Below are 23,840 nucleotides of genomic sequence, written 5' to 3' on the forward strand. Positions count from 1 at the left end.
TTAAGCCCACTCCCTGGGATGTAACAAGTGATTTTGTAGTTTTCCATGTTATGGGTTAACTTCCCACTGTGACCTTCTCAGACTGCTTGCTAATTTTTTTTCTTGTCATTAAGCACAATCTTTGAAGGAGTACAAGGGCTTACTACTTCCCGTTGCAAAGCTACCATCTTCAGCCTCTGTGTCTAAAAGGCCTGCTTCCTACAAGATCAAGCTCACATACAGCAAAATGAACATGCCTGTGATCACAGAGTTTTCTATACAAGACAGAGTTCAAAGTAGGCAATCCATCTCGTGTAAACTGGCCTTGCGAGCACATTGAAAGCTCAGACACAATCAATTCAGTAATTAAGTTGTGAAACAATCTATTATCTTCAGCCATAGTACATTCTCAGTTGTTTTTTAAATGAAATAAAGTTGATCACACCCCTTACTTAGGAAGGTTGATAACAGCTTACTATTTCTATCCCCCCAATTTCTTTGGAATTGGGATGGGATACCTCTCCATATTGGAATACCATAAGCATAACCCAGAGCTGCACCCACTTCATGTGTGCATAACTGTCATTTGATAATGCACATTGATCATAGGAAGAGAGGACACATACTAAAAACAGTTGCCCTAATACAGGGGTAGGGAACATTTGTGTGTTCAGACCCAGAAACCACCCCCTTAAATAAATTCACACTTGACTCGAATTTTGGTTTTGGATTTTGGCAGAATTTAGGCCACAACTTTATTGATTACAGAAAGTGACTGGTTGCATAGGCTCTGGTTCGACTAGCTCCCTGCCATGCAGGTAGTGCTGGCTCAGGGTTCCAGCACAGGTCAATCAAGGGTGAACACCTGGATAAGCAGAAAGCCGGGAACGGGCTACCTCCGCCATCCAAATGTCCCCCTGGACTCAGGCACGGGCACAACCCCCTCACAGGGGTTGACCAAACCATCGAGTCCCTGGATTCCTTTAACAGAATACCCTTCACATAGGGATGGCGAGTGTTCTCCCATCCCTATCACCTGAACCAGAGCCTATCCACAACCTTACAAGTTGTAACGATTTGCTATGCGGCAGGCAAAACCCAAATGGCAACAGCCAATCAGCCAAGTGGGGAAAATTCCTGCCATGCCCCAGTCCCAACGACAGACGACACACGACAGCATAGCAAGCTCAAGCGCAAAGCCCTAAAAGTAGGGAGAGGTGGGCGGGTGTTCCGAATGCGCGCGCCGAAAGAGGAAGCTGTGGGTCATGTGCATGGGTATAAATAGGTCCCTTGAACTGTTTGGACTGCATCCCATTGGCCAGATTGCACCCAGCTACGAGGGACCTACCAATCGGGTTTTGTGGCTGACCAATCGTACCCATGCACAACACAGGGTGTCGGTTTCCAGGTCTCACTGCAATACGTGCCCTATTTAAGGGAGGACCCGATTTGTCAGCCTAAAGGCTGCATTCACTCATGATAACCTTTCAGGGGCCACTTAGCAATGATGGGGATGATCAGAAATATACACCTCTCCATCCAGGCTAGTGAGAGGTAGGGTATCACAGTTCAGAGATGCATTCCTGCCTGGTAAAATGGCAAGAGGATGGTGAAAAGCAGGCCCAGGCAGGGTATGGATGCTTTTAGCCCCACGACTGGAGCTTCCCCATTCCTGCCTAACAGGTGGCTGGTACTATTGGAGATTCTGGTGCCAATCAGGTACACCAACATTTAACAAAACATGATTAAAGTAACAGGTCACTCTGTTATGTGTGCATCTCTGTTTCATGGCAATTATTTTATTTATTTACAGTATTTCTACCCTAGGTTTTTATGACACCTCATCAAGGCAGCTAACAATCAATAAAAAGATACAAATAAAGCAATAAACACCCCAGCAATAAAAACCAAAAGCTACTCAAGTCAGAAACAGCCACAGATTAAAAACAGCACCTTTTAAAAGCTCACTGAAATCTAACAGCCTTCCCTGTCCTCTGAAAGGTGAGAATCCAGGCAGACCTCTCAGAGGAGACTGCTCTAAATTCCAATCTCTTGTGTCACCTGCCAAATATCAGACAGTGGAGAACTGTGTAAAGTGGATCATGGTGTCTGGGCAACTTTGTAGAGGTAAAGGAAATTCTTGGTATACTCTGGTCTCAAGCCACCGAGGGTTTTATAGGTCAAGACCAGTACTGTAAATTGTACCTGGAAACAGCTAGGTAACTAGTGTTTATCTACGTGATGCAAAAAAAGCATAATACTACCAGCAGTCTCTACGCTACAAGGAAAATGGGGAAAGTTTTAGCCTTAAACTGAAAATTACAGAGGAGAATCAGCCTCCTGGTGTCAACTATTAGTGGTTGCTGTGAATCTACTTCAGGAGGGTCAGACAGCATGTACACAAACTCATCTGAGAATGTGATAGACAGAAGATTTTTTTTTTAAAAAAAAAAAAGGATAGCCAGTTCATTGCATATTATGCTAAGCCTCATAACGGTATCTTTCTGGACCAAGCCATCAAAATAAAGTGCTGCTGAAAGATCAAAGTAAGAACATATGGAATTCTGTGACAATTTGTAATGCTACAAGAAACCCAAATTCTGCAACAGAATTATGAATTATGCAAATTGGGCACTCTATATATTCACTTTATCTGCCTAGGTACTCACCAGCAGCCATATGCTTTCCCAATTTCTGGAAAAATAGGGTTCTGTATATATGCACATTCCTGCTTTATTTATCCTGAGAGCCAGAGACATCACACTTACAAAACACACACCAATGACTCTCTTCTAAGCCTTTAAGCACCTTGGTTTGCAAAACTTTCTGAAAAGTGAAGAAACCATGAAGTCCAAGAACAGTAGGGTGATGGGAGAAAGATGATCCAAATGGATTAAGCCATTAGAAATACTCTTGATACGATACATGACAGGGCTTTGAATGGTTAAAAAGCATAATGTTGGAGCCTATACCCCAGAACCAAATGCTACAACCACACCTGCTCATCCACCCATGTTCATATAGCTGCACATCTGATATGTGCCGATAGGTAGAAAACAATACTAATTTTAAAGGCCATCAAATGAGGCTATTGAGAATAGTTAACATTTTACATTCTGAAATCAGAGTTCTATATATTAGGGCTACTACCATTCCATACTGCTATAAAATAGATTCGGTAGAATGAGCATATAAATTGAAAAGAAAACTAATGTCTCTTTAGGCACTAGATGCAAGAAAGGAAATCTGTTTCCAAATGGGAAGCTGTGTCTGTAGTTAAGCCAATGTTGTGTTGATTTGGCTTCCAGGTGACACTTTTGCATCAATGTCGAGAAGCTGGCCAACGCACCAGCAAGCAAACCAGTAGGCAAATGCCCAATGAAGCTAACCTTCAAAAGCATAAAGAATTCCTTCACTTTCTAAGACTGCAAACCTGTACCACTTTCATAAAAGCAGATAACCTGCACTTGGAAAATAATGTAATTCTTCCCTAAGCCCTTGACTCTGTTTCTTTCCTTGAAAGCAATGGAATGGCCCAGAAGGGGTTGCCTTGGGCTTCTTTTTGGGGTTTTTTGCTGCAAAGTAGCAAACTGCCATGGGATACGAACCACAAGCTTGTTTACCATAGCATTTCAATCCTTAAACATTCACTTACAAACATTTTGAATAAACAATTCCTCAAAATTTAAAATGAGATTATTTTCTGAATGTAAAAGTTATTGCTTTTCTGTTTTCTGCAGTACAAATGTGAATTCTGAATCCAATCTGTTTGAAGAAAACTGCTTTTAGTAAAATAAGCCTCAGAGCTCAGCACAGTGTTGTATCCAACTAAGTTTTACTCAAAGGAGATGTGCTGAAATTAATGGACTCAAATTTGTCATGCCTCTGAATTTCAATGGATCTTCTCTTGTTAGGACTAGTATTTGATGCACCCTAGAAAGACCTTATCAAATATTGCAAAAACTCTACTCTAGCTTGTTACAAAATTTAGACCATAAAATGATTTTTTTTAAAAAACGACTTAAGGGGCATTGGGGTAGAGAGAGAAAAAAGAGACCATTTATTGATACTAAAGCCTTTACTGTATTAAACCAAATATATTTACAATTTATACAAATGTTTGATCTTCAACAAAAAATACAAAAACCCATATCCCAAGAGGCAAAACCAGGAAACAAGTTTATCCAAGATATCACTGCTCTACACAAGACAAGAATGCAGGTGGAATTGCAAGTGCTGAAACATAATCCCGCATATTCAAGCAATGAGCATGATTTTTATGAGGTCATAAAGAGGGGGGGGGGAACCAACCCAAAGGCTTCAACAATCTTCAGCAGACTCTGCTTTTAAAATCCATCAAAACTATGCTACATTAATCCATTTTGCCTTCTTGCTTCACATCAATCCAGGAGCTGGATACCAAAATGGTGCCTTCTGTTTAATACATGTTGAATAGCTTTGTGTGACATTGTGGAAATCAAGTTCTTCCTCTTTTTTTTCTTTTTTTTAATTAAGAAAGGTAAAATCTTTCTATGTCTACACATTAAGAATGTTTTGGCCCAGTTCAACTCGTTATGTCTCCAACACAATTTCTCAGTAGATAACTTCATAGACAGTGGCTTTCTTGTCTCCGGAGCCGGTAACTATGTATTTATCATCCACGGAGATATCACAACTAAGTACAGAAGATGACTCTTTGGACTAGAAGAAAAAGAACAGAGTTATAGTATAAATGTACGCAGTATGAGTGTCGGTGTGTCCCTCTTGTTTATTCTTTCCTAGAACATACCAAGTTCTGGTTTAAAAAGTCACTTGTGTTAAGATACATGCACAGAACAGGATACAGTGGTGCCTCGCAAGACGAAATTAATCTGTTCCGTGAGGCTCTTCGTATAGCGGTTTTTTCGTCTTGAGAAGCAAGCCCATTGACAGCTTAGCGGATTAGCGCTATTAGCGGTTTAGCGGCTTTTAGCGGATCAGCTGATAAGCGGCTTAGGGCTTAGGAAAAGGGGGGGGAGGGAAAAAACCCCGCAGGAACTCGCAAGACATTTTCGTCTTGCGAAGCAAGCCCATAGGGAAATTCGTTTTGCGAAGCGCCTCCACAACGGAAAACCCTTTCGTCTAGCGGGTTTTCCGTCTTGCGAGGCGTTCGTCTTGCGGGGCACCACTGTAACCCCTTGTCCACTTCCCTGAGCTCTTTGGTGAAAGTGCGAGACACAAATGTTAAGACTGGTAATAATATCTTTGTTCTTACACCTCACCCACCACCACGAGGTTCAAATCCCTTTCATCGATATGCTGTTCTTCTTACCTGGAATATGCTTGCACCATATGGGGTTCTCCAGGCATTTAGGAGGTTGTCTTTTCCAGTACTTACAAACCATTTGCCTGTAATGGGACCATCAATGAAAACACAGTCAAATAATTGACACCAACAGGCACACTTGCGTATTTTTTTTTTCATATTCTCTTGTATCTAAAAGCACTTTTACCATATGCCTAAAATGTTCCCCATGTTAACAGCTTTGCAGGTGGGGGCGGGCGGTAGGCTGTGAAAGATTGCACAAAGTCACTTTACAGAAAACCAGTATAGTAGCCTACTAAATTCAGCGGCCTGTCATTTTGACAAGCATTTGATGCATGGTTAACCAACACAGAGTGCCTGAAATCAGCCGCAGGGCATCCCCAAGCTCTCCTCATCCAGGACAGATCCACCTTTGTGGATTTATATAAATGATTTAACTAAAAAGGCATAACTAGCTCAGTAAAGCAATGGGCATCATTCAAAACTCTTGATATTCCAACATTCTATAGCCTCACAACCTAAGCAAACTATGGGCCACCAGCTGCGTATGAAAGCTGCTTTGATGATATTGCGACTTTATAGGCATGAGCTACCTCTCACTAACCTCCTGGGGGAGCTGGTAATAGGGTGTTACCTTTATTTTCCAGCTGTTAAACCAAAATAAATGGAACATTCAGGTGCCTTGCCCTGAGACATTCAGCTCAGGTGTGATTGGCTTGTAGTAATACTGGTGACTTCGAGCCGTTCTTCTTCCAACTTACCGCAATAAGCAAACTTGAGTGACAGCACACAGCTCTCATGCAGATGAAGCTGGTATTTGTCTGGCTTATTTACATGCAGCACTTCCACATTACTGCTCTCCATTCCCACAGCCAGCCATTCACCAGTGGGGCAGTAGCCAAGGGAAAAAATCTTTAAGAGAGAGAGAGAAAGAACCCTTTATTTTTCTTCCTGTTCAGGGAAGTTTTTAATCTGTGATATTTTAGTGTATTTCTGGTTTTTATGGAAGCCGCCCAGAGTGGCTGGGGAAACCCAGCCAGATGGGCGGGGTACAAATAATAAATTATTATTATTATTATTATTATTATAAGAAAGGAAGGAAACAAGAGACAATAAACTAGGGCTGCAATCATAAACCGCCTACCTGGGAGTAAGCCCCATTAAATTCAATAGGACTTATTTCTGACTGTGCCATCACAAGTCATTTTGCATCTCTTTTAGAACAAGAAATCATTATTTGAGTCCAAATGGCAGCACTGATTGTTTATTAAATAAGAAGGGTGCATGCTAATTTTGCATTATGTGAAGCAATGGCACACATGCTCTGTCAAGTGTTCCGGGGCATTTCCACCTCCTTTGCTTTCACCACCCCACCCCCAGCAAAAATGCCAAACTGCATTCTTAGCAGAGTCCAGTGTTTTAAGATACCGTTTTATTCCAAAGCTGTCGGATTACCCCATTGGATGCTTCATTAACAATAACAGCTTTGCTCCACAGTAAATGCTTTGGCTGAAAGCAGCCTGAGACTATACCAGAAGCCTATGTGAATAATAAAAGCAGATGTGGTGCTAATAATTTTGCTAGCATTAATACTCCGACTTCACTCTGAAGTTAATAACCAAGATAAGATGGAAGTTGTTCAGTACACCAGTCAGTGCCTGAAATTTGCAGTAAGGAATACTAGGCACCTGGGATGTGAAGTCATGCTGCTGTAGCTGCCGCCCTTCTCTCAAGTCCCAGGATCTCACAGTGTTGTCCAGGCCTCCCGTCCAGAGCTTGGTACCATCATTAGAAATGTCAATACAGCTGGCTCCATCTGTGTGGCCCTGGAATTGCCTGATAAAACAAACCAGACTGAATAATGATTTCCTGCCAGAACTCAAGGTAAACACTGTTGTGTTGTTAGTTTTGGACTCTCTCTGTGTGTCATCTCCTCCACATCACCTGATGTGTGGCAAGCAGCAACACTGCTCGCCCACCCCAACTTGACATAAAATACCACACTACACAAAAAACTATTTTGCAGGTGCCAAAGCACATGGAATGTGCCACTAATCGTCTAAACAGGAACTAAGTGAACATTAGCAGAGATTTTGGAAAAGGTAAGTTGACAGTTTGAAAAACTGAAATGTAATTCACGATGACGACACCTGGAAATAAAAAAAAAACTTAACAGGCTCCTAGGCTAAACTCAAAGTACAGAGGACAAATTGCCTCAACAGAGGCAGGCAGTTATTTATAGACTTTGTTTAAGCTGTGAATCAAGAGCATTAAAAAAAAAAAAAATACTTCAGCTACATAAACACATGCAGGAAGGGATCCAATAAACCTAATCTTTTTACTTGTGCTGGCTGAGCCTGCAAAATGATGCCCTTGGTAGCAAACAGGTCATGAGCAGCCATCATTATTCAACAATGTTTTACATTTTAAATCTCGGCATTTGGAAATCCCTACTCTTGGTAACAAAGAGTCAGCTCGAGCCTTCCTTAATCCCTAAACTGGAATGTTCTAAGGCGCCTGCCTGCCTTTTACCATCAGCAATTAGCTTCAGCTTCATGCTTTAAAAGCAAAAGAGGAAGTCGCAGAACGACTACCATGGGACACCCTATGAATCAACATGGCATGTCTGGAGTCGTTGGTCTGAAAATTCAAGGAGTTATCAGCTCATGCTCTCCTTTTATTTTCTCTGTTTTTTTACCAACACAAGCAAGGGCAAGAAGTGAACCACAACAAATTGGCAACCAATACTTATTGCTCAGGAAGCCTGGCAAGAACTAAGCTGCTCCAGTCACAAGGTCTGCAACAAGAGAGTAAGCAGAAGCTCTTTATTCCAGAAGCCCACATTAGGAAATTATGCTGCCTCCTTTGCTCAGGTAAATGACAGGTGAGCCAGCCTACCCCAAGCTTTCTCCATGTCTAGTATAGACATGTGGTTACTTAGAAAGCCCTGTGTGAGCTAGGACCTAAATATGCAGAGTGCTTGAACACTGTGGTGTCTTCTGTGAAATGCCCTCCCTTCAGAGGTGTAGTTGGGCACCCTCTCAAGAAAGAGATCGGTTCCCTTTCTTGGCAGTGCCACTTCTAGCTGAGACTTGCTGTGTGGCAATGCAAGAGAGAGCCTTTTTTATGGTGATGCCTTAGCTTTGGAACTCTCTACCCTCTTGAGATACCACTGGCACTGTCCTTACTGAGATTCTGATGACAATCGAAGCTATTTGCCCAGTCCTTTGTTGGGGTTTAGTGCCAGGATGGACCTGGCTTTCTTAAATCATAATTTTATTACAGGGATGTGGAATGTGTGGCCTTACAAGGATTGGTGAACTATAACTCCCCTTTTTCTCAACCACAATGGCTATGCTGGATGGGGCTGATGGGCACTGGAGTCCAACAAGCTATGGAGGGCAACAGGTTCACCATCTTTGTTGTGCTGTGTTCATGAACTTGTATTTTAAACTGCAACCCTCTCTCTAGAACTGTATTTACAATGAAGAGTAGGCAAAAGTCTTTTAAAGATATAAATGTCCCTTTATGTGCTCATGCTTCTGCTGGTTGCTATGCTGTAGGTTCAGGCTGGAAGTATCAGATCTGCTCTGCAGCTATAAGATGGACATTTTAACTGTGGTGTTTTAGCTGCTCCCATTGATTTATGAATTAATCTGATGGTTTAGTTTTAGTTTTTATGATACGTAACTTACACATGTGGTCCAATGAAAGGCATGGTAGGTTTTCAAAAGACATACATTGATACATACATAAAAATGCCCAGTTGTTCTCTATCTAGAGCTCACCATCCAACAATTACCTTGGATTATTGTCCAAGAAAGCTCCATCTATCTATCTTCTCTTGCATGAACTCAGCCAACTAACACAATATGATTGTGGTCCTATAGTGGCATTAGAGGTCAGTATGAAGGAAGTTCATCATGATCTATGTGTGCCACTAACTTGGCACAGCACTTGCACACCTCTTCCTAGAAAGTGCAAGTACGTGTAGGACTGTTCAAACAACAGGGGATGTGAGCAGAAAGAACTACAAAGCCACTCCTGGAAGTCATTTCAGACATTGCTTTTATCTCCATGCATCTTAAAAGTCAATTTGGCAAGGCTCGTGTGTCTGACCATTCCAAAGTTAAATATATGGGAGTCTTGAACAGTGTGCTTTTCGCACCTCTTTTCTCTGTTCTCGAAAGTAACATTTATAAAGTTATTGTGTAATGCTGTGATTTATCCTTCCAGTGAACAAGCCTCACTGTCTGACAACAACGTTCACTTACTGAAAAGGTCTGGTCCACTATGCAATTAGCACAGTAAAGAAAGACTGAAAACCAGTTGGTGCACAATTATGTATTGCGGAGAGCAAAGCTAAGACAAACATAGATATCAAGAGCAAATGTGTTGCTCTTTAGACACAAGGCAGAATTCCTCTCATGGGCCACTCCACAACACCTCATGGATCACACACAAGCAGAAACTGCAATTAGGCATATAATCGCCATCCGGATAATATAAGCATTTTTTAAATAAAGAAAATGAACTAACACTGAGTATACATCTTAGCAAGGGAGTGCTTCGTTGTAGTTTTAGAAGCAAGATATTCAGCTGATCACAGTTTCCAGGAGTCAGGATTTAGGATTTCAGTACCCTGAAAAGCTCTTTGCCCTTTTCCATTACTAGCAAAAAGCCAGGGGGTGGGGGGGAGGAAATAAGTGGAGGCATGGAAAGCTGCTTGATTTGTATAAAGGCGACAGAGGTGGCAAGTTTTGGATTTACTTGCATTTTGAACTACCTTGCTGTAGAATTTTGACATTTTCTTTAAGTGCCATGTTCACACAGCCCCGTTCATAATTAAGATGACTCATTCAGCCTGTAAGTGTCCAGAAATGCTAAGTAGCCAAACTCTGATGCTTTAAATAGCCACTCATTAGTATCAAGACAGGTGCAAATGTCGGCTGTGCTTGCTGAGATTTATTGTGGGCTGCTGCCAATTGAGCTGAGATGTATGAAAAGTTGGTCTTGTGGTCCACCAAACACTGTCATATTATAAAGCTATTTTGAGCAGTTAAAAGTCACTGCCTTGCCAAGACATTCACATTGAGGTGTGCGTACACATTCATTCTTTAATCCTGAAGGCCTGAAAGGAAATTACTTATGTGGACATTATGTTAATCACACTCCCTACCTTCCAAACCTGGAAGTGTTAGAGACTTCGAAAAGAAAAGTCACTTAGCCTCTGGGGGGCTGGTGAGAGAAGGCTGATTAGCTGCCAAAAATATACTAGGAAAAGAACACACAGGATTTGTGAGCTAATTTCTAATTTTTATTTATCTTTTAGTTAAATAGAAGATTTAAAAGCTGCCTTGTGCATTTGTACCTATACTGCCAATAGCTTTAGGATAGCTCAACATTAGTATAAGCATTAAACGGGTGTTGTTGTTGTTTTAAAAAATACTGGTTACTGGCGGCAAAAGGTACTTAATGCCAAGAGACAGAAGCTGCAAGCCACCAAGTTTCGGTTAGCTGGCTTCTACCTACAGCAGAAATGCTGAGGCCTTTTTCAAAGATATCCAGCTGGACAGTGTAAGACTTATATCCTTGAATTCACACCAGAGGAACTGGAATAGTTTCTGAAAGAGTTCTGAAGTAGAAATGACCATGTTGAAAGATGGCTTGAGCTCAGCTATTAGCAGATGCCAGCAGTACACAGCTCACTGGAGCTACGTGCATTCTTAAGGGATCAGAGCTCTCAAAATGCATCATTTTATTGACTAAAAAAAGGGTTGATTTCCTATAGCCAAAGTCAGTACTTTAGTATGTGTTTCCTACCTTACTTAACTGGATTTTAAAAGGAGTCATTTTAAATTCTCAACATATTTCATGATTATTATTTTTCAAATAGCAAAACAGTACACCAGGAATGTCTCAGTGATTCAGAGCAGGAATGTAGCTAGCTGGCAGGGCTGAAGCAGATGAGTGTTGTGGGTCGCACTCAGGAACATGGAACAGGAAGTGGCATAATGTCCAGGAGGGGAACCAAGAAAGGATATGGGTGGTAGAGCAGTAAGTAGAAATAGGCAAAGGTATTTAGGTGCACCAGGCAGGTAACTTAAAAAAGGTCAGATGGGAGGAACGCAACCTGAAAGAGCCCATTAGAAGACAACAAAAGTGATAAAGGAGCAGCCCATAATTTGCATATAATAGAAATAGGGGAGAAATAGCAGGGCAGGGAGTGCCATAATTTCACTATAACATTGTCAACTGTCCCTTATGGAAGCAAATTCAATTGGAAATTATTCAGTCTCTCATTATTTGCAGACAAACCAAAGGACTTTTTTTGTTGTTCTTTTCCCCTGATGCATGCTATGCCAAAAGCAATTGAGGGCAACCAGATAACCTGAAAATGAGCTATTAATATTCTGGCCATTCAGCATTTTCAGAGGGGTCTGCAGAGCACACCTGCTGTGCTTTGAGGAAGCAAAGATGGCAAGCAGCCAGTTTTGGGGTTTTTGTCTGTTTTTTTGAAAGCTAGAGATGTTGATTTGTGACTACATGTAAATAAACAACATTATCTAAATCCGAGCTAAGTGAGTGACTGCTCGAAACATGGTAGATCTTTCCAAATCTCCCATGAGTTTGTATCCTGAATGTGACTGGTCATGCTGCCACCACACACATAACTAGGCTTTTTCCATGCTCTGGAAATCTGGAAGAGCGGTTTGTGGAATGTGGGTATAGTCGAGGGGAAAAGGTACTGCACTGCACACTTGGCACTAAAACACAGAAGGATTTGAGGCCAAAGGTAATCTAAATTTTGCACCAAGAAAATCTCAATTCTCAACAAATTATGCAAATGAAGAAATGCTGCATCATTTATTCTACCATTTTTGCTAGTTTGCATAATTATTTTGATAGGCATGGGGAGCATTGAGCCCATTCCTCTGCTGTTGAGAATCTTGTTCAGGCATTTTTCAGGCTTCTGGGTTTCAGTGTGCATTATTCACACACTTTTGAGTATACACTCACAGCCACAAGTGCTAGAATCTGGTTATGTAAACAAACAAAAGAAAACCAAGGTTCCCTGGAGGCTGAATTCTCCATCCATATCCAAATCGTGCAGCTTTCCAGAGCTCTCATTGAATTGTAGAATACACACAACCCTGCGAAGGGCAGCTTGAAGATACATGTATTTTGTTTCAAACACGTTTACAGATGAGGGGAAAAGTGTGAACTGATTCAGCAAGGAAAATGGCTAAGCACATGTACAAACTTCTGAGCTAGGAGCAAGGAAAACAAGAAAGGAGGGCATCGCGACAGGACCCTTCCTGGCTTGCTAGTTGCCGTACAAAGGGAGATTCAGAAGCACAGCCTCCTGATTGCTGGAAGTAATTAGAATTTTATGTCTGCTGACCTCTGGAGTCATTGAAGGGGCAGTGGCATTTCTTCCATCTCTGCTGGCTGCCCTTTCCCCCAAACCACTTTTCTGGCTATGATAGGCTTCTGTAGCCACAATGGGTGTATTTGGTAGAGTTCTTGGCATTTGATGGCCTCAGGACATCTCTAGTGCACTAGTTCCTCCCTGAAAGGCTACAACTGCCCTGTCTGTCTTATGAGCTCAGTTCAACTGAAATGGAGCAGAATACAAGTGGTTGATGACAGTGGCGGTGATGGTGGGATCCAACAGAAGGAATGGGTAGGGCAACAGGAACAACAACAAGAAGAACAAAACCCGATTTGTCTCCAAACCCAGACAAATTTCATAGATCTCTTAGGAAAATCTTGCCGATTTGCCCCAATGGCCAGCCCACTCTGAACTGCTAATTTAGGCAATTTAGCACTTTCAGTCATGACAGTGTAATACTGCTGCATGGTAACTGCACATACAAAAGGGGAAAAAATGGAAGGAAATTGGCTGAAAAGCAGCAACTAACCTGACCAATGTCTGATTGTGCAGATCCCAGACTGCAATGTTCCCATCGCTACAGCAGGAGAAGCAGACCTTGGAATCAGGGCTGATTGCCAGAGCATAGCAGGCAGGAGCCGAGGACGTCAACTCTGCTTTTATACGCGGAGTTGGAGCTGCCAGGTCCCAAATGGATAACGTGCTGGCTTCCCCGCCAACAATCAGGGTGCATCCGTCGGGGAGCAATTTACATGATCGAATGTAGTTATCTCTGTTCTGTGGAGGTACAAATCTCAATGACATTAATATACATTCTCTGCAATAATGCCAATGGTAATGTTTTCATCCGATAGCCAGACTTTAAGCACTGTAAGTTCTGAAGCTGAACCTCACTGGCCTGGCATGGACAATCATTCAAAGTTGCATTAGCTTCAGGGCTGAGCACTCTTCCTTTCACCCTGCACTGGCTTTGGCATGAAGGTCTTGTTTTTTATTAAGTCAGAGCTCCCTGTTATGTCCTAGCCAAGGAACTCTGAGTTAATGTTGTCAGCTAACACAAACCAGGGTAATAAGCCAGGATCATATCATCCTTCAGCTCAGAAGGAGAACTCCAGCTTAATACAAAGCAGGATTTTCGCGAACACTCCGCACCCCCTTCATAAACCATGGTTTATGTAGCTCTGCACAATCATCTGAACAGGACATATAATTTCCAACCCACACATGTCACTGCTAGTCCTGTCTTCTACTGTTCACAACTAAGCAGAGACAGCAGTTAAGAAAATTCAGTGAATTTCTCTCTTGAAAGCATAACTCTTTATATTGTTTTCAATATGAGCAATGGCAATTCTGGCATCTTATTGCACACTAAGTATAGCAAAAAGAACCCGATCCAAGATAAGTGTTTGTTTGTTTTCTAACAGTGTGGTGCAGTGCTAAAGAAATCACTTTGGACAAAATCAGTGTGCCCCCAGTGGTTACGGAAGCTCTCTTTGATAATTAATATCCCAAGTTCCTAAGAACACCTGTTGCTGAAAAGCTTGGGGTGGGGGACTCAAGGAATGGAAAACCCCAGGCTCCAGCTATTTCAGGTTTTAGTCCATAAATGCAGCAGTTGTCATTATGCTCATTTTCAGTAGTCACATTAAGAGTGGTAAAAATTCTGAAGCAGCCAAGAGGATAAAACTAGTAACAAATCATGCAGTGCTAGTAAGGAGAAAGCAATTATTTTTGTGTTTCTTTGTGCTACACTTCTCTTAATTCAACAGAGCCAAATTCTGTCATGGCAAGAGACTGTTCTTTTCTGACATAGATATTTGGTGTCAGGTAACATTGTGGCAGTAGAAAAAGACACATTAAGGGGACAGTAAGTATAGGACTTGGCTTGAACACACCGATTAAAAACTACCATCAACATTACTGTTTTCATAGAGCTTCAGGTTCAACTCTCTGGTTCTGTTAGCAGAAGCCCATGCAAAGACTCCCACTAGGGCTGTTTCCCCCTTCCCCTGTGCAACCCCCCCCCCAAAAAAAAAATAATAATCAGGAGAAGCTCCAGAACAGCATGCAAAGAGGAAGAACAGTCTTCAACCATGGAGCCTCCAACACAATAGTGTTCCAAAATGCACCTTGAGAGTAAGGCCTTTTTATAATATATTTATCAACCTTATGAAAGGTTCCTAAAATATTAACGATAAAAGTTAAGTATTTGGTACAAATGCCACATTTGTTAAGCCACTCCATCACCATTTTACATCTGGCAAACAGTTCACCTAAGATCAGCCTGAGCAATCCTTAACACAATCAAAGTTAAACTCTGGATTTGCTGCCCCATAAGAGTTTCACTTCTTCACTGCCTGCTTTCTGGGGGTACAAAATTGTAAAGGCTGCAAAATGGGTGCCAAAATCAACAAGGGAAAATGAAGCAGCTGTAGAAGATGGGCACTGGTTCTTGCAAGGCTTGTGAGCAAGAAACCAGTTCTATCTGCCATTCCCATGTAAAAGCAAAGCAGAGATAGGGAACCTTTCTTTGCCTGAAACTGCTTGCTCTTCGGGGGAAACTTCAGGGGGCTACCTGGGCAGGGCCAAAGGCCAGAGTGGGTGAAACAATAAATGTAAATTTTATGTTTCTTCAGTAGGCTTGTTTATACACCCACCCTTACCTCTCTGAGCTCCAACTAAGAAAGCAAGGTTCAGGGCCTAACAGGTATTTGATCCTTGCCTTGGTTTCTCTACAGCTCCATTGTTTAGCTTTTATTACTTACTGTTTAAAACATTTAACTTTCATTTTCTATTTAGGGATCCTTTTAGGGCAGTGGTTCTCAACCTGCGGGTCCCCAGAGGTTGTTGGACTACAACTCCCATCATCCCTGAGCTCTGGCCTTGCTAGCTAGAAGTGATGGGAGTTGTAGTTCAACAACATCTGTGGACCCACGGGTTGAGAAATGCTGTTTTAGGGGGTTCAGATGTTAGCTAGTTAAATTCACCAGGTTCCTATATTTCAATACTGGACTCCAGTTTCTATAGGATAAACTTACCAGACAGTCCAGCTGAGAAACAGGACTCTTGTTGCCAGGCTGGCTGATATCCCAGACTTTGACACATCCCTTCCCACCAGTGTACACGTGCCTCGTTGGGTTGCTGATGGTGACGGCACACACTACTTCCCCGTGATTCAAGGTGTTGATCTGGCGAGCATGACGCGGTATTCCGGGTCCAATGAGAGCATCTGGGGGGAAAGGAACTGGCTGCATCTGACCATCTGCAGTAACGTGAAATGAGTATGCTCTGTTTGGGATGAAAAGAAGAAGGTGGGAGGGGAAGCCCCAGGTCACATAGCTGGCCTATTTCAGTTACTAAGTCATAACTGTGTACCAGTTCACACTTGCAAGCAGAGTAGATGTTGTGGAGCAGCTCAAAGAAAGCTCACCACTTGTGCAATGCCGGTGACGTGCCTTCTTTCCACACAACTGCCACCTGGCTTGGGAAATAGCCACGTGGGCACAGTTTTGATGCAATGTTGTATTTGCAAAGTGAAAATGTATTTTTAGTTCCTTGCCTCCCCCAGCAATTCACACATATCAATTCCTGAGTGCAAAACGCAAATCAACATGAACAGATGCCTAAATTTATCTGGAGAAATGCTGTCCTGACCTTCCAAGGTACAGCATCTGCCTGGCATGCAGAAGATCCCTGGGCTCAACCTCTGGCATCTCTAGGTAGGGCTGGGAATGTACCTTGCCTGAAGCCCTGGAGAGGCTCTGTCAATCTGTGTAAACAACACTGAGCTAGATGGACTAGTGGTTTGAGGCAGTAGAAGGCAGCTTCCCATGCTCTTGTGATCAGGTAGATTGAATAATGGCTTCAGTGCTTAAAGATTACTTATTGTGGCCCTACAACATCTCCCCTGCCCCCTGAAAAAGGTCCTTGGCCATTCAGTGATTCACAGCAGATGCCAACACTAGATGATTTATAGGAAGGCATGGCTATTCAAGGGAGAGAGGGAGGAATCAATGCATTCACTTGCTTAGAGGCCCGAAGCACATCACATGAACCAAGGGAAGTAAAATAGGAAATAAAGTGCTCTCCTCATCCACCTCGTACTTTTACTTACTGCTAGTTACCCATTTGCTAGATTCTCTGTAGGGCGTAAAATATTGATTATGCAATTTAGTTAGTCTGCGCTCCCCCCCCCTTTTTTTTTTTAAAGGGGAAACTCAGCCAGGGACCTATCACCATCAACATATAACCGAAATTAGTTTCCCTCTCTCAACACACTGCCTGAAGACTTTTGAACTACCTGGTCAAGTAAGACATATTGGCCCCATTCAGACCTAACAATTGCAGTTTAATCCATGGCCTATTAAACAGAAGGAGTGGTGGGCTATGCACTCCCTCCTCCACAGTGGCACTGAAGCTGGGCACATAAAAGGATGAGAAGAGAGGGAGTGAAGATAGAGTGCCTGAGCACAAATCTCATTCTCAGTCTATGGTGTGTGGGGTCACACTAATAAACTATGGTTCATTAGCCCAATATTGTTATATCGGAAGATCAGCATGACCATATACCATTTTCACTATCCAGATATGCACAAGTTAGGAAGCTGTGAGATCACACTGATTACTACTTTGTATGGAGGTGAAATTACAAAAGGCTGCACCAGAATAAACCACAACTAAAACTAGACGGAAAGATGGAAATAAACTAGAAGTTTAGAAGAAAACTCTTTTGGAAAGAAAAGTGGCTACAGCCTTGATGTCTAAAAGGCAGTCTGGGATCTCTTGCATGAAAAATAATTTGGGAAGTAGTACCTCAAAGAACTTCATCATGCGAAAGGCTGGGCAAGGCTGGGCTGGATGAATCCCAAGCCGGAATTAAGATCGCCGGAAGAAATATCAACAACCTCAGATATGCAGATGATACAACCTTGATGGCAGAAAGTGAAGAGGAATTAAAGAACCTTTTAATGAGGGTGAAAGAGGAGAGCGCAAAATATGGTCTGAAGCTCAACATCAAAAAAACGAAGATCATGGCCACTGGGCCCATCACCTCCTGGCAAATAGAAGGGGAAGAAATGGAGGCAGTGAGCAATTTTACTTTCTTGGGCTCCATGATCACTGCAGATGGTGACAGCAGTCACAAAATTAAAAGACGCCTGCTCCTTGGGAGAAAGGCGATAGCAAACCTAGACAGCATCTTGAAAAGCAGAGACATCACCTTGCCAACAAAGGTCCGTATAGTTAAAGCCATGGTTTTCCCAGTAGTGATGTATAGAAGTGAGAGCTGGACCATAAAGAAGGCTGATCGCTGAATAATTGATGCTTTTGAATTCTGGTGCTGGAGGAGACTCTTGAGAGTCCCATGGACTGCAAGAAGATCAAACCTATCCATTCTTAAGGAAATCAGCCCTGAGTGGTCACTGGAAGGACAGATCATGAAGCTGAGGCTTCAATACTTTGGCCACCTCATGATAAGAGAAGACTCCCTGGAGAAGACCCTGATGTTGGGAAAGATTGAGGGCACAAGGAGAAGGGGACGACAGAGGACAAGATGGTTGGACAGTGTTCTCGAAGCCACAAACATGACTCTGACCAAACTGCGGGAGGCAGTGGAAGACAGGAGTGCCTGGCGTGCTCTGGTCCATGGGGTCACAAAGAGTCGGACACGACTAAACAACTAAACAACAACAACAACCTCAAAGAACAAAAGAGCAGTGATATGAGCTGGAAAAAATGTAAGTGTTTTAATTTTCCATGTTCATTAGTAATAAATACTGAAAATTGAATGCAAGGCAAGCTTGAACAGTTTCAAAGTTTTTAGCTTTGCTTACTAAATAAAAGTAAAATAAACACGCTAAATTAGAGCACTCTCTAGGACATCAGTAACTTTTCTAATGTGAACTGTACATGTTCCATGCAAAGAATACTATGCAAATTAACCTAATTTGTACTGCAAATTTTTCCGGTTCAAATTTTCTCCAGAAACCCCACACCACTGTACAAAAGGACACCTAACTTTTTAGGTCAGTTTACAATTGACCAAAGCTACTACAACTCTTATCCTATGCATGCTGACTTTTTACCTTTACCGTTTTATACATGATGACTTGGAAGTTTCACTGTGTACAAGGATTACTATATAAAATGGCAAGCAGTAGAAAGGAGACTATATTTTTGAAAAGAAGCTTACAGTATGTTTGGATGTTAATGCTATACATCAGCACAGCAAGCATGAGCCCCATGCTTCTAGCATTTGCATACATCATTAATGCCCAAAAGTCAACCTCAGGATTTTAAAGACAAGTAGCCTTTAACAAGGGCCAGGCTATTTAAAAAAAAAAATTGTGGGCCTTACATTCTGTTAACATGTTGTCAGGTGGTAGAAGAGAAACAGGAAGCAGGTGGTCCAGAGGGAGTTCTTTCAATAGCAGCAGAATGGAAAACAAGAGTGTGTTCCTAAGAGGCTGATTTCTTTTTTAAAAACCAGCAACCAATTCTATTCTAATTGTCATCAGCCTGTAGAAAAATGCTATTTTCAGGAAAGACAGAACTAGCACACAAGGCTTTAAAACAAACCCAAACATAAGGCAACACACAACTTGCTCCGGGTATGAAATAATAGAGCACCAGTCAGCTGAGACACGGAGGGAGTTGCAGTTATTTGTTTGGGAGGGGAATGGAAATCTCCCCCCTACTAAGAAAAGGATACACAGCAAGGACGCTGCATCCCATTTACAAAATAAATTCAATGTGACATCTCGATTTGTGTGCCTGAAAGAAGCAAGCTTTTCAGACTGAAGCTGAAAACTCTCCTGCTGTCAATATGAATCTGTGGCAGACGGTGCATTATCTGTACTCCTACACCAGAAATTTTCAATAGACTTATCTATCACAGATAAGGATATGCCATCAGAAAGTTGCTATGGGTAACTGAAGGCATCCCGCTGCCTTGGGGTGATCAGGCGTAGCGTCAGCCTCGTTTCAAAGGCAAATAATGAAAGGAGATCAGCTCAGCACCTAGGATTTTCAAAGTTTATCTTGTCTATTTATATAGTACGCACAGGCTAAGATGGAAGCTGCGTCCAACAAAGAGAAAGAGAGAAAGAGAGGGGAGGGGAGTAGAACTAGGTATTATGGAGTATTGTTTTTAAATAAATTCTAAGAAACATGGGCCAAACAATAACAGCCACTGGGTTATTGAACTGTTCAGGACACCAAAGGTCCTTAGCTTCATATTGCTGTTGGTTTTAGTCTTTCAGCACCTGACATTTTGCAAGCATGCAATTTAAACAATCACAACAAATTATCCTGGTCCATTAGGGCAAGAGGGGCACTGCCCACCCTAAAGCCTCAAAGCCTCTCTGTTCTGTACATTCATATTTGATACAGTACCTCACATTACAAGACACTCTGGACATGCTTCATCTCCTGTGCTGGCCAATCACATCTCTGGGCGGCACAGCCAATCACAATCACCTCTATGCCCCATTCCTGTCTCCAGGAGTGGAGAATTTCAATGGGAGTACCAGGGAACCCCTCTGAACCTCCATGTTGATTTTGTTTCTTGGGGATTTAACTCTCGTCAATCCAAGTCCCTCAGAAACACCCTGGAAGTGCCCCAGCATTGGGGCAGAGCTAGCAGGAGCCTCCCCACCCAATTAGGTGCATGTCTTTGCAAGCCTGTGTTCCATTCAATCCAATCCAAAATCAGGATATTGCCAGATATAAGACTTTTTATTTTGTTTTCCCCCTATTTATCAGTATTATGCTTATATCCATCCCACCTTTCCTCCAAGGAGCTGAAAGTAGCATACATGGGTCATTTTTCGCCTCATGCTTTCCTCACAGTAGCCCCTGTGAAGCAGTTTAGGCTGAGAGACAATGAATGGTGCAACGTCACACAGGGAGTTTCACAGCTGATTTTAACCCTTGGATCCCAGGTCTCAGTCCACTTTATATCTCTCCCTTCCACATTTGGGGTGGTGAGGAATGCACAATAGTTCCCCATAGATCTGTTCCCCTGTTAACAAACCTGTGTGGCACTTTTAAGATAAACCAATTCAGGCTGCAATCCTACGAATACCTAGCAGGGAGCGAAGTCATGGAATCCAGTGTGGTTTACTTCTAAGAAATGCATAGCTTCTTTGGCATGAACCCACACAAGAAATTGAAAATTTAGTGAAGTACTATTTCTAAGACTATAATGCCAAAGTGCCCACAGTAGCATTGCAAGGGATGGGGATGGGGGAAAACCCCCAACAACCAGGTTATTCCTCTAGGTCTAGTGGGCATCAGCTGCCACTGCTCTGAATAACCACACAGGCCAGAAAATAAAGAAGTAGAAGCTCTCAAAATCTACATGCAAAAGCCACGAATGGTGTGGAATGCCCAGCCATGTTTACATGCAAGCGAGAAGTACAGATTCGCATTTTAATGTTTCCTAAAAATTAAATAAATCTTCAGATCATACTAAAATTAGAAACAGGAATTCCTATCTTCACAGGAGAGGTTTTCAGATTAAAAACAAATCAAAACAAGGACATGTTTTCTTTATTCCACCCAAGTACTAAATTCCTCCTCAGCAGTCTGGTGAGGCAAAGTTCTAGGAAAAGAGAAACAGATCTTGCCAATTGCTTCTAACATGCCAACGAAATGGCATGCACTAGTAATAAAAACAGTATGAAAATGCTATTGGTGATTGTATTTTGAACATCCTTATCAGCAGCTGGCTGTAACCTTTCTGGAAAATTCCACGTACCTTCCCCTGTAGAACTGTCATGTGTTGACAAAAGGTAAACAGAATGAGCTCTGGCTGATTTAGACTTAGTTATGCTGTCAGACATTACTTACGGTTTTCCTCCAGGGATTCCAGTCAGATTTGGAGGGATGCCGGGTACTCTCATATGAGGAGGAGGATCAAATCCAACCTGATAATGAGCAAATAGATGTCTCAGAACTCACTGACCATTTAGAAAACACACTTTCCCCATTGGCTGCACCAGAACAAAAAGCATTTGCATTCCATAGCCACTGAGCATGCTCAGCCTTCGCTGGGCTGTTCTGCAAATCTCCTGCCCCTCCTTCTGTTTTTGTTTTTGTTTTGTGCAAACTTGCTTATACTTCTCCCTTCTGCATGGCTGCCGCCATTTTGGCTACATAAGCAATGGCTCTCACAGCATGAAGCTCAAGAAAGACAGGCATTGATTTTATACCTCATGTGAATGTAACAATGAAATGGCTTGTTCAAAACCCACGTTAACCAGACATGTGGGCCTGTTTATCATTGGCCAAGGTAAATAGGTAAATTATATTCGTGCATGCCTCATTTTGTAGACAAATCATGCATACAACGAAGTACATCGAAGCCTTGATCAACTTTACTGTATTGATTTTATCTGCAGTAAATATCAACACTTTTGAATTTATAATTCCTTTGTAGTGACGATGAGAATGTGGATTTTTGTTATAAACAAAACAATTTAATAATGAATGATATTGTGCACCACAAAAAGTGTGTGTGTTCAAAGGTTATAGACAAGACATACGTCTAAAGCAGTTTACTGAAGGCCTTGAAAAACCACATATTGGCTTCATTTGGACATAATGGGAGATCTGTAGTGAGTTTGGAACATTTGTGCTTCCCCTTCCTCCTCTGGTGTGGCATGAGGTGTTTGGAAGCTTTCTCTTTTTCTAGACTTAACTGCAGTTTGCTATGTCATCCGAACCTTGACCAACAGTGGTTGTGGTTGATAGTCAGTTGAAGCAAGCCAATGTCTAGTCAAAGTTTATGACAGAGGACACCAATCAAATGCCTGTGGGTGCCATTATGCTCATGACGACTTCCAGAGGTGTCCCAGACTCTATTATTATTATTATTATTATTATTATTATTATTATTATTATACTGGGACATGGGTGGCGCTGTGGTCTAAACCACTGAGCCTACGGCTTGTCAGTTGGAAGGTCAGTGGTTCAAATCCCCGCGATGGGGTGAGCTCCCGTTGTTCAGTCCCAGCTCCTGCCAACCTAGCAGTTTGAAAGCACGTCAAAGTGCAAGTAGATAAATAGGTACTGCTCTGGCATTCCAGGTAAACAGCGTTCCAGGTAAACAGCATTCCAGGTAAACAGCGTTCCCATGCACTGCTCTGGTTTCGCCAGAAGCAGCTTAGTCATGCTGGCCACATGACCCGGAAAAACTGTCTGCGGACAAACGTTGGCTCCCTCAGCCAGTAAAGCGAGATGAGCACCGCAACCCCAGAGTCGTTCGCGACTGGACTTAACTGTCAGGTGTCCTTTACCTTTACCTTTTTACTACCACTACTACTACTAAAAATAAGTCTCTAACCCTCGTAGAAAGCAGGTTATGGGGCAAAATGTGCAGGTACCGTGTAAGTGATTTCTGTGAAAGGAGAGTGGTATAGCTGCATTGTATACTTTTCCTGGAACTGAGGGACGTTCTCTGTTATTATCAGACGGCAACAGAATCAGTGTGCATGTAAGTGAGAAATCAGCTGACACACAGCTGACTTACCATGGTAAACCTAAGGTTGCTGGGGGAATAACAGTCTCTCTAATTTTGTGTTATACCATGCTCCACATGGGAGCCATTTCGTGTTATGCCACACCCTCTCTATGGTAGCAATTTTGTGACTGCTGCCTTCAGCACACTCTCAAAATTCAAAATGCATCCATTAGTCCAAAAGAGTTGGCATTCCCTGGTTTATGAAGTCCACTTGTTTCAACTAACCACAATCAAGACTAACCACAGTTTAAGGTTTGGATGACAGCTAAGGAAGCAGAATCTTTCCATCTCTATGTCATGGCTGTGATGGAGGAGCCCAGGAAGGAGCTCTTGAGCTGAAGATTTGCACACTCTCACAAAAACTAAGCTACAGTTTAATGCTGCACCTGAACGTAGCCACAATTTCACACAAATCTCACTACATGATGAAATTGATCCACATACTGAGGAATTTGGAATACTAGGGTCTCAAAAAGCCGAGACAATATGTGATGGGTGTGTGCTTCTATGATATATCACTTCCATTACGGAACAGTCTACAAGGAGGAGGACCCTCTATTTCAGGGATGGAGAAGCTGTTGCCTTCCATGTATTTGTTGGACTACAACTCCCATCATCTCTGATGGCTGGAGCTAATG

The 23,840-nt window shown here is 42.3% G+C and overlaps 1 protein-coding gene across 2 annotated transcripts in view; it reads right to left on the minus strand.

The window, feature by feature from the left end:
• Positions 1-4,038: 4,038 nt before the first annotated feature.
• Positions 4,039-23,840, minus strand: part of LOC309352479 (transducin-like enhancer protein 1) — a 75,908-nt gene continuing 56,106 nt past the window's right edge. For both annotated transcript variants that reach the window (XM_081880977.1, XM_081880976.1), the window contains exons 14-20: positions 21,531-21,607; positions 15,719-15,968; positions 13,210-13,457; positions 6,973-7,120; positions 6,046-6,196; positions 5,291-5,367; positions 4,039-4,680 (exon numbers count right to left, since the gene is read on the minus strand). In XM_081880977.1, the coding sequence (XP_081737103.1) occupies positions 4,573-4,680; positions 5,291-5,367; positions 6,046-6,196; positions 6,973-7,120; positions 13,210-13,457; positions 15,719-15,968; positions 21,531-21,607 (1,059 nt within the window). In that variant the 3' untranslated portion in view covers positions 4,039-4,572. The remainder of the gene's footprint in view (positions 4,681-5,290; positions 5,368-6,045; positions 6,197-6,972; positions 7,121-13,209; positions 13,458-15,718; positions 15,969-21,530; positions 21,608-23,840) is intronic.

The sequence above is a fragment of the Podarcis erhardii genome (assembly GCF_964252035.2).
Source record: "Podarcis erhardii genome assembly, chromosome: 11".
Classification (NCBI taxonomy): domain Eukaryota; kingdom Metazoa; phylum Chordata; class Lepidosauria; order Squamata; family Lacertidae; genus Podarcis; species Podarcis erhardii.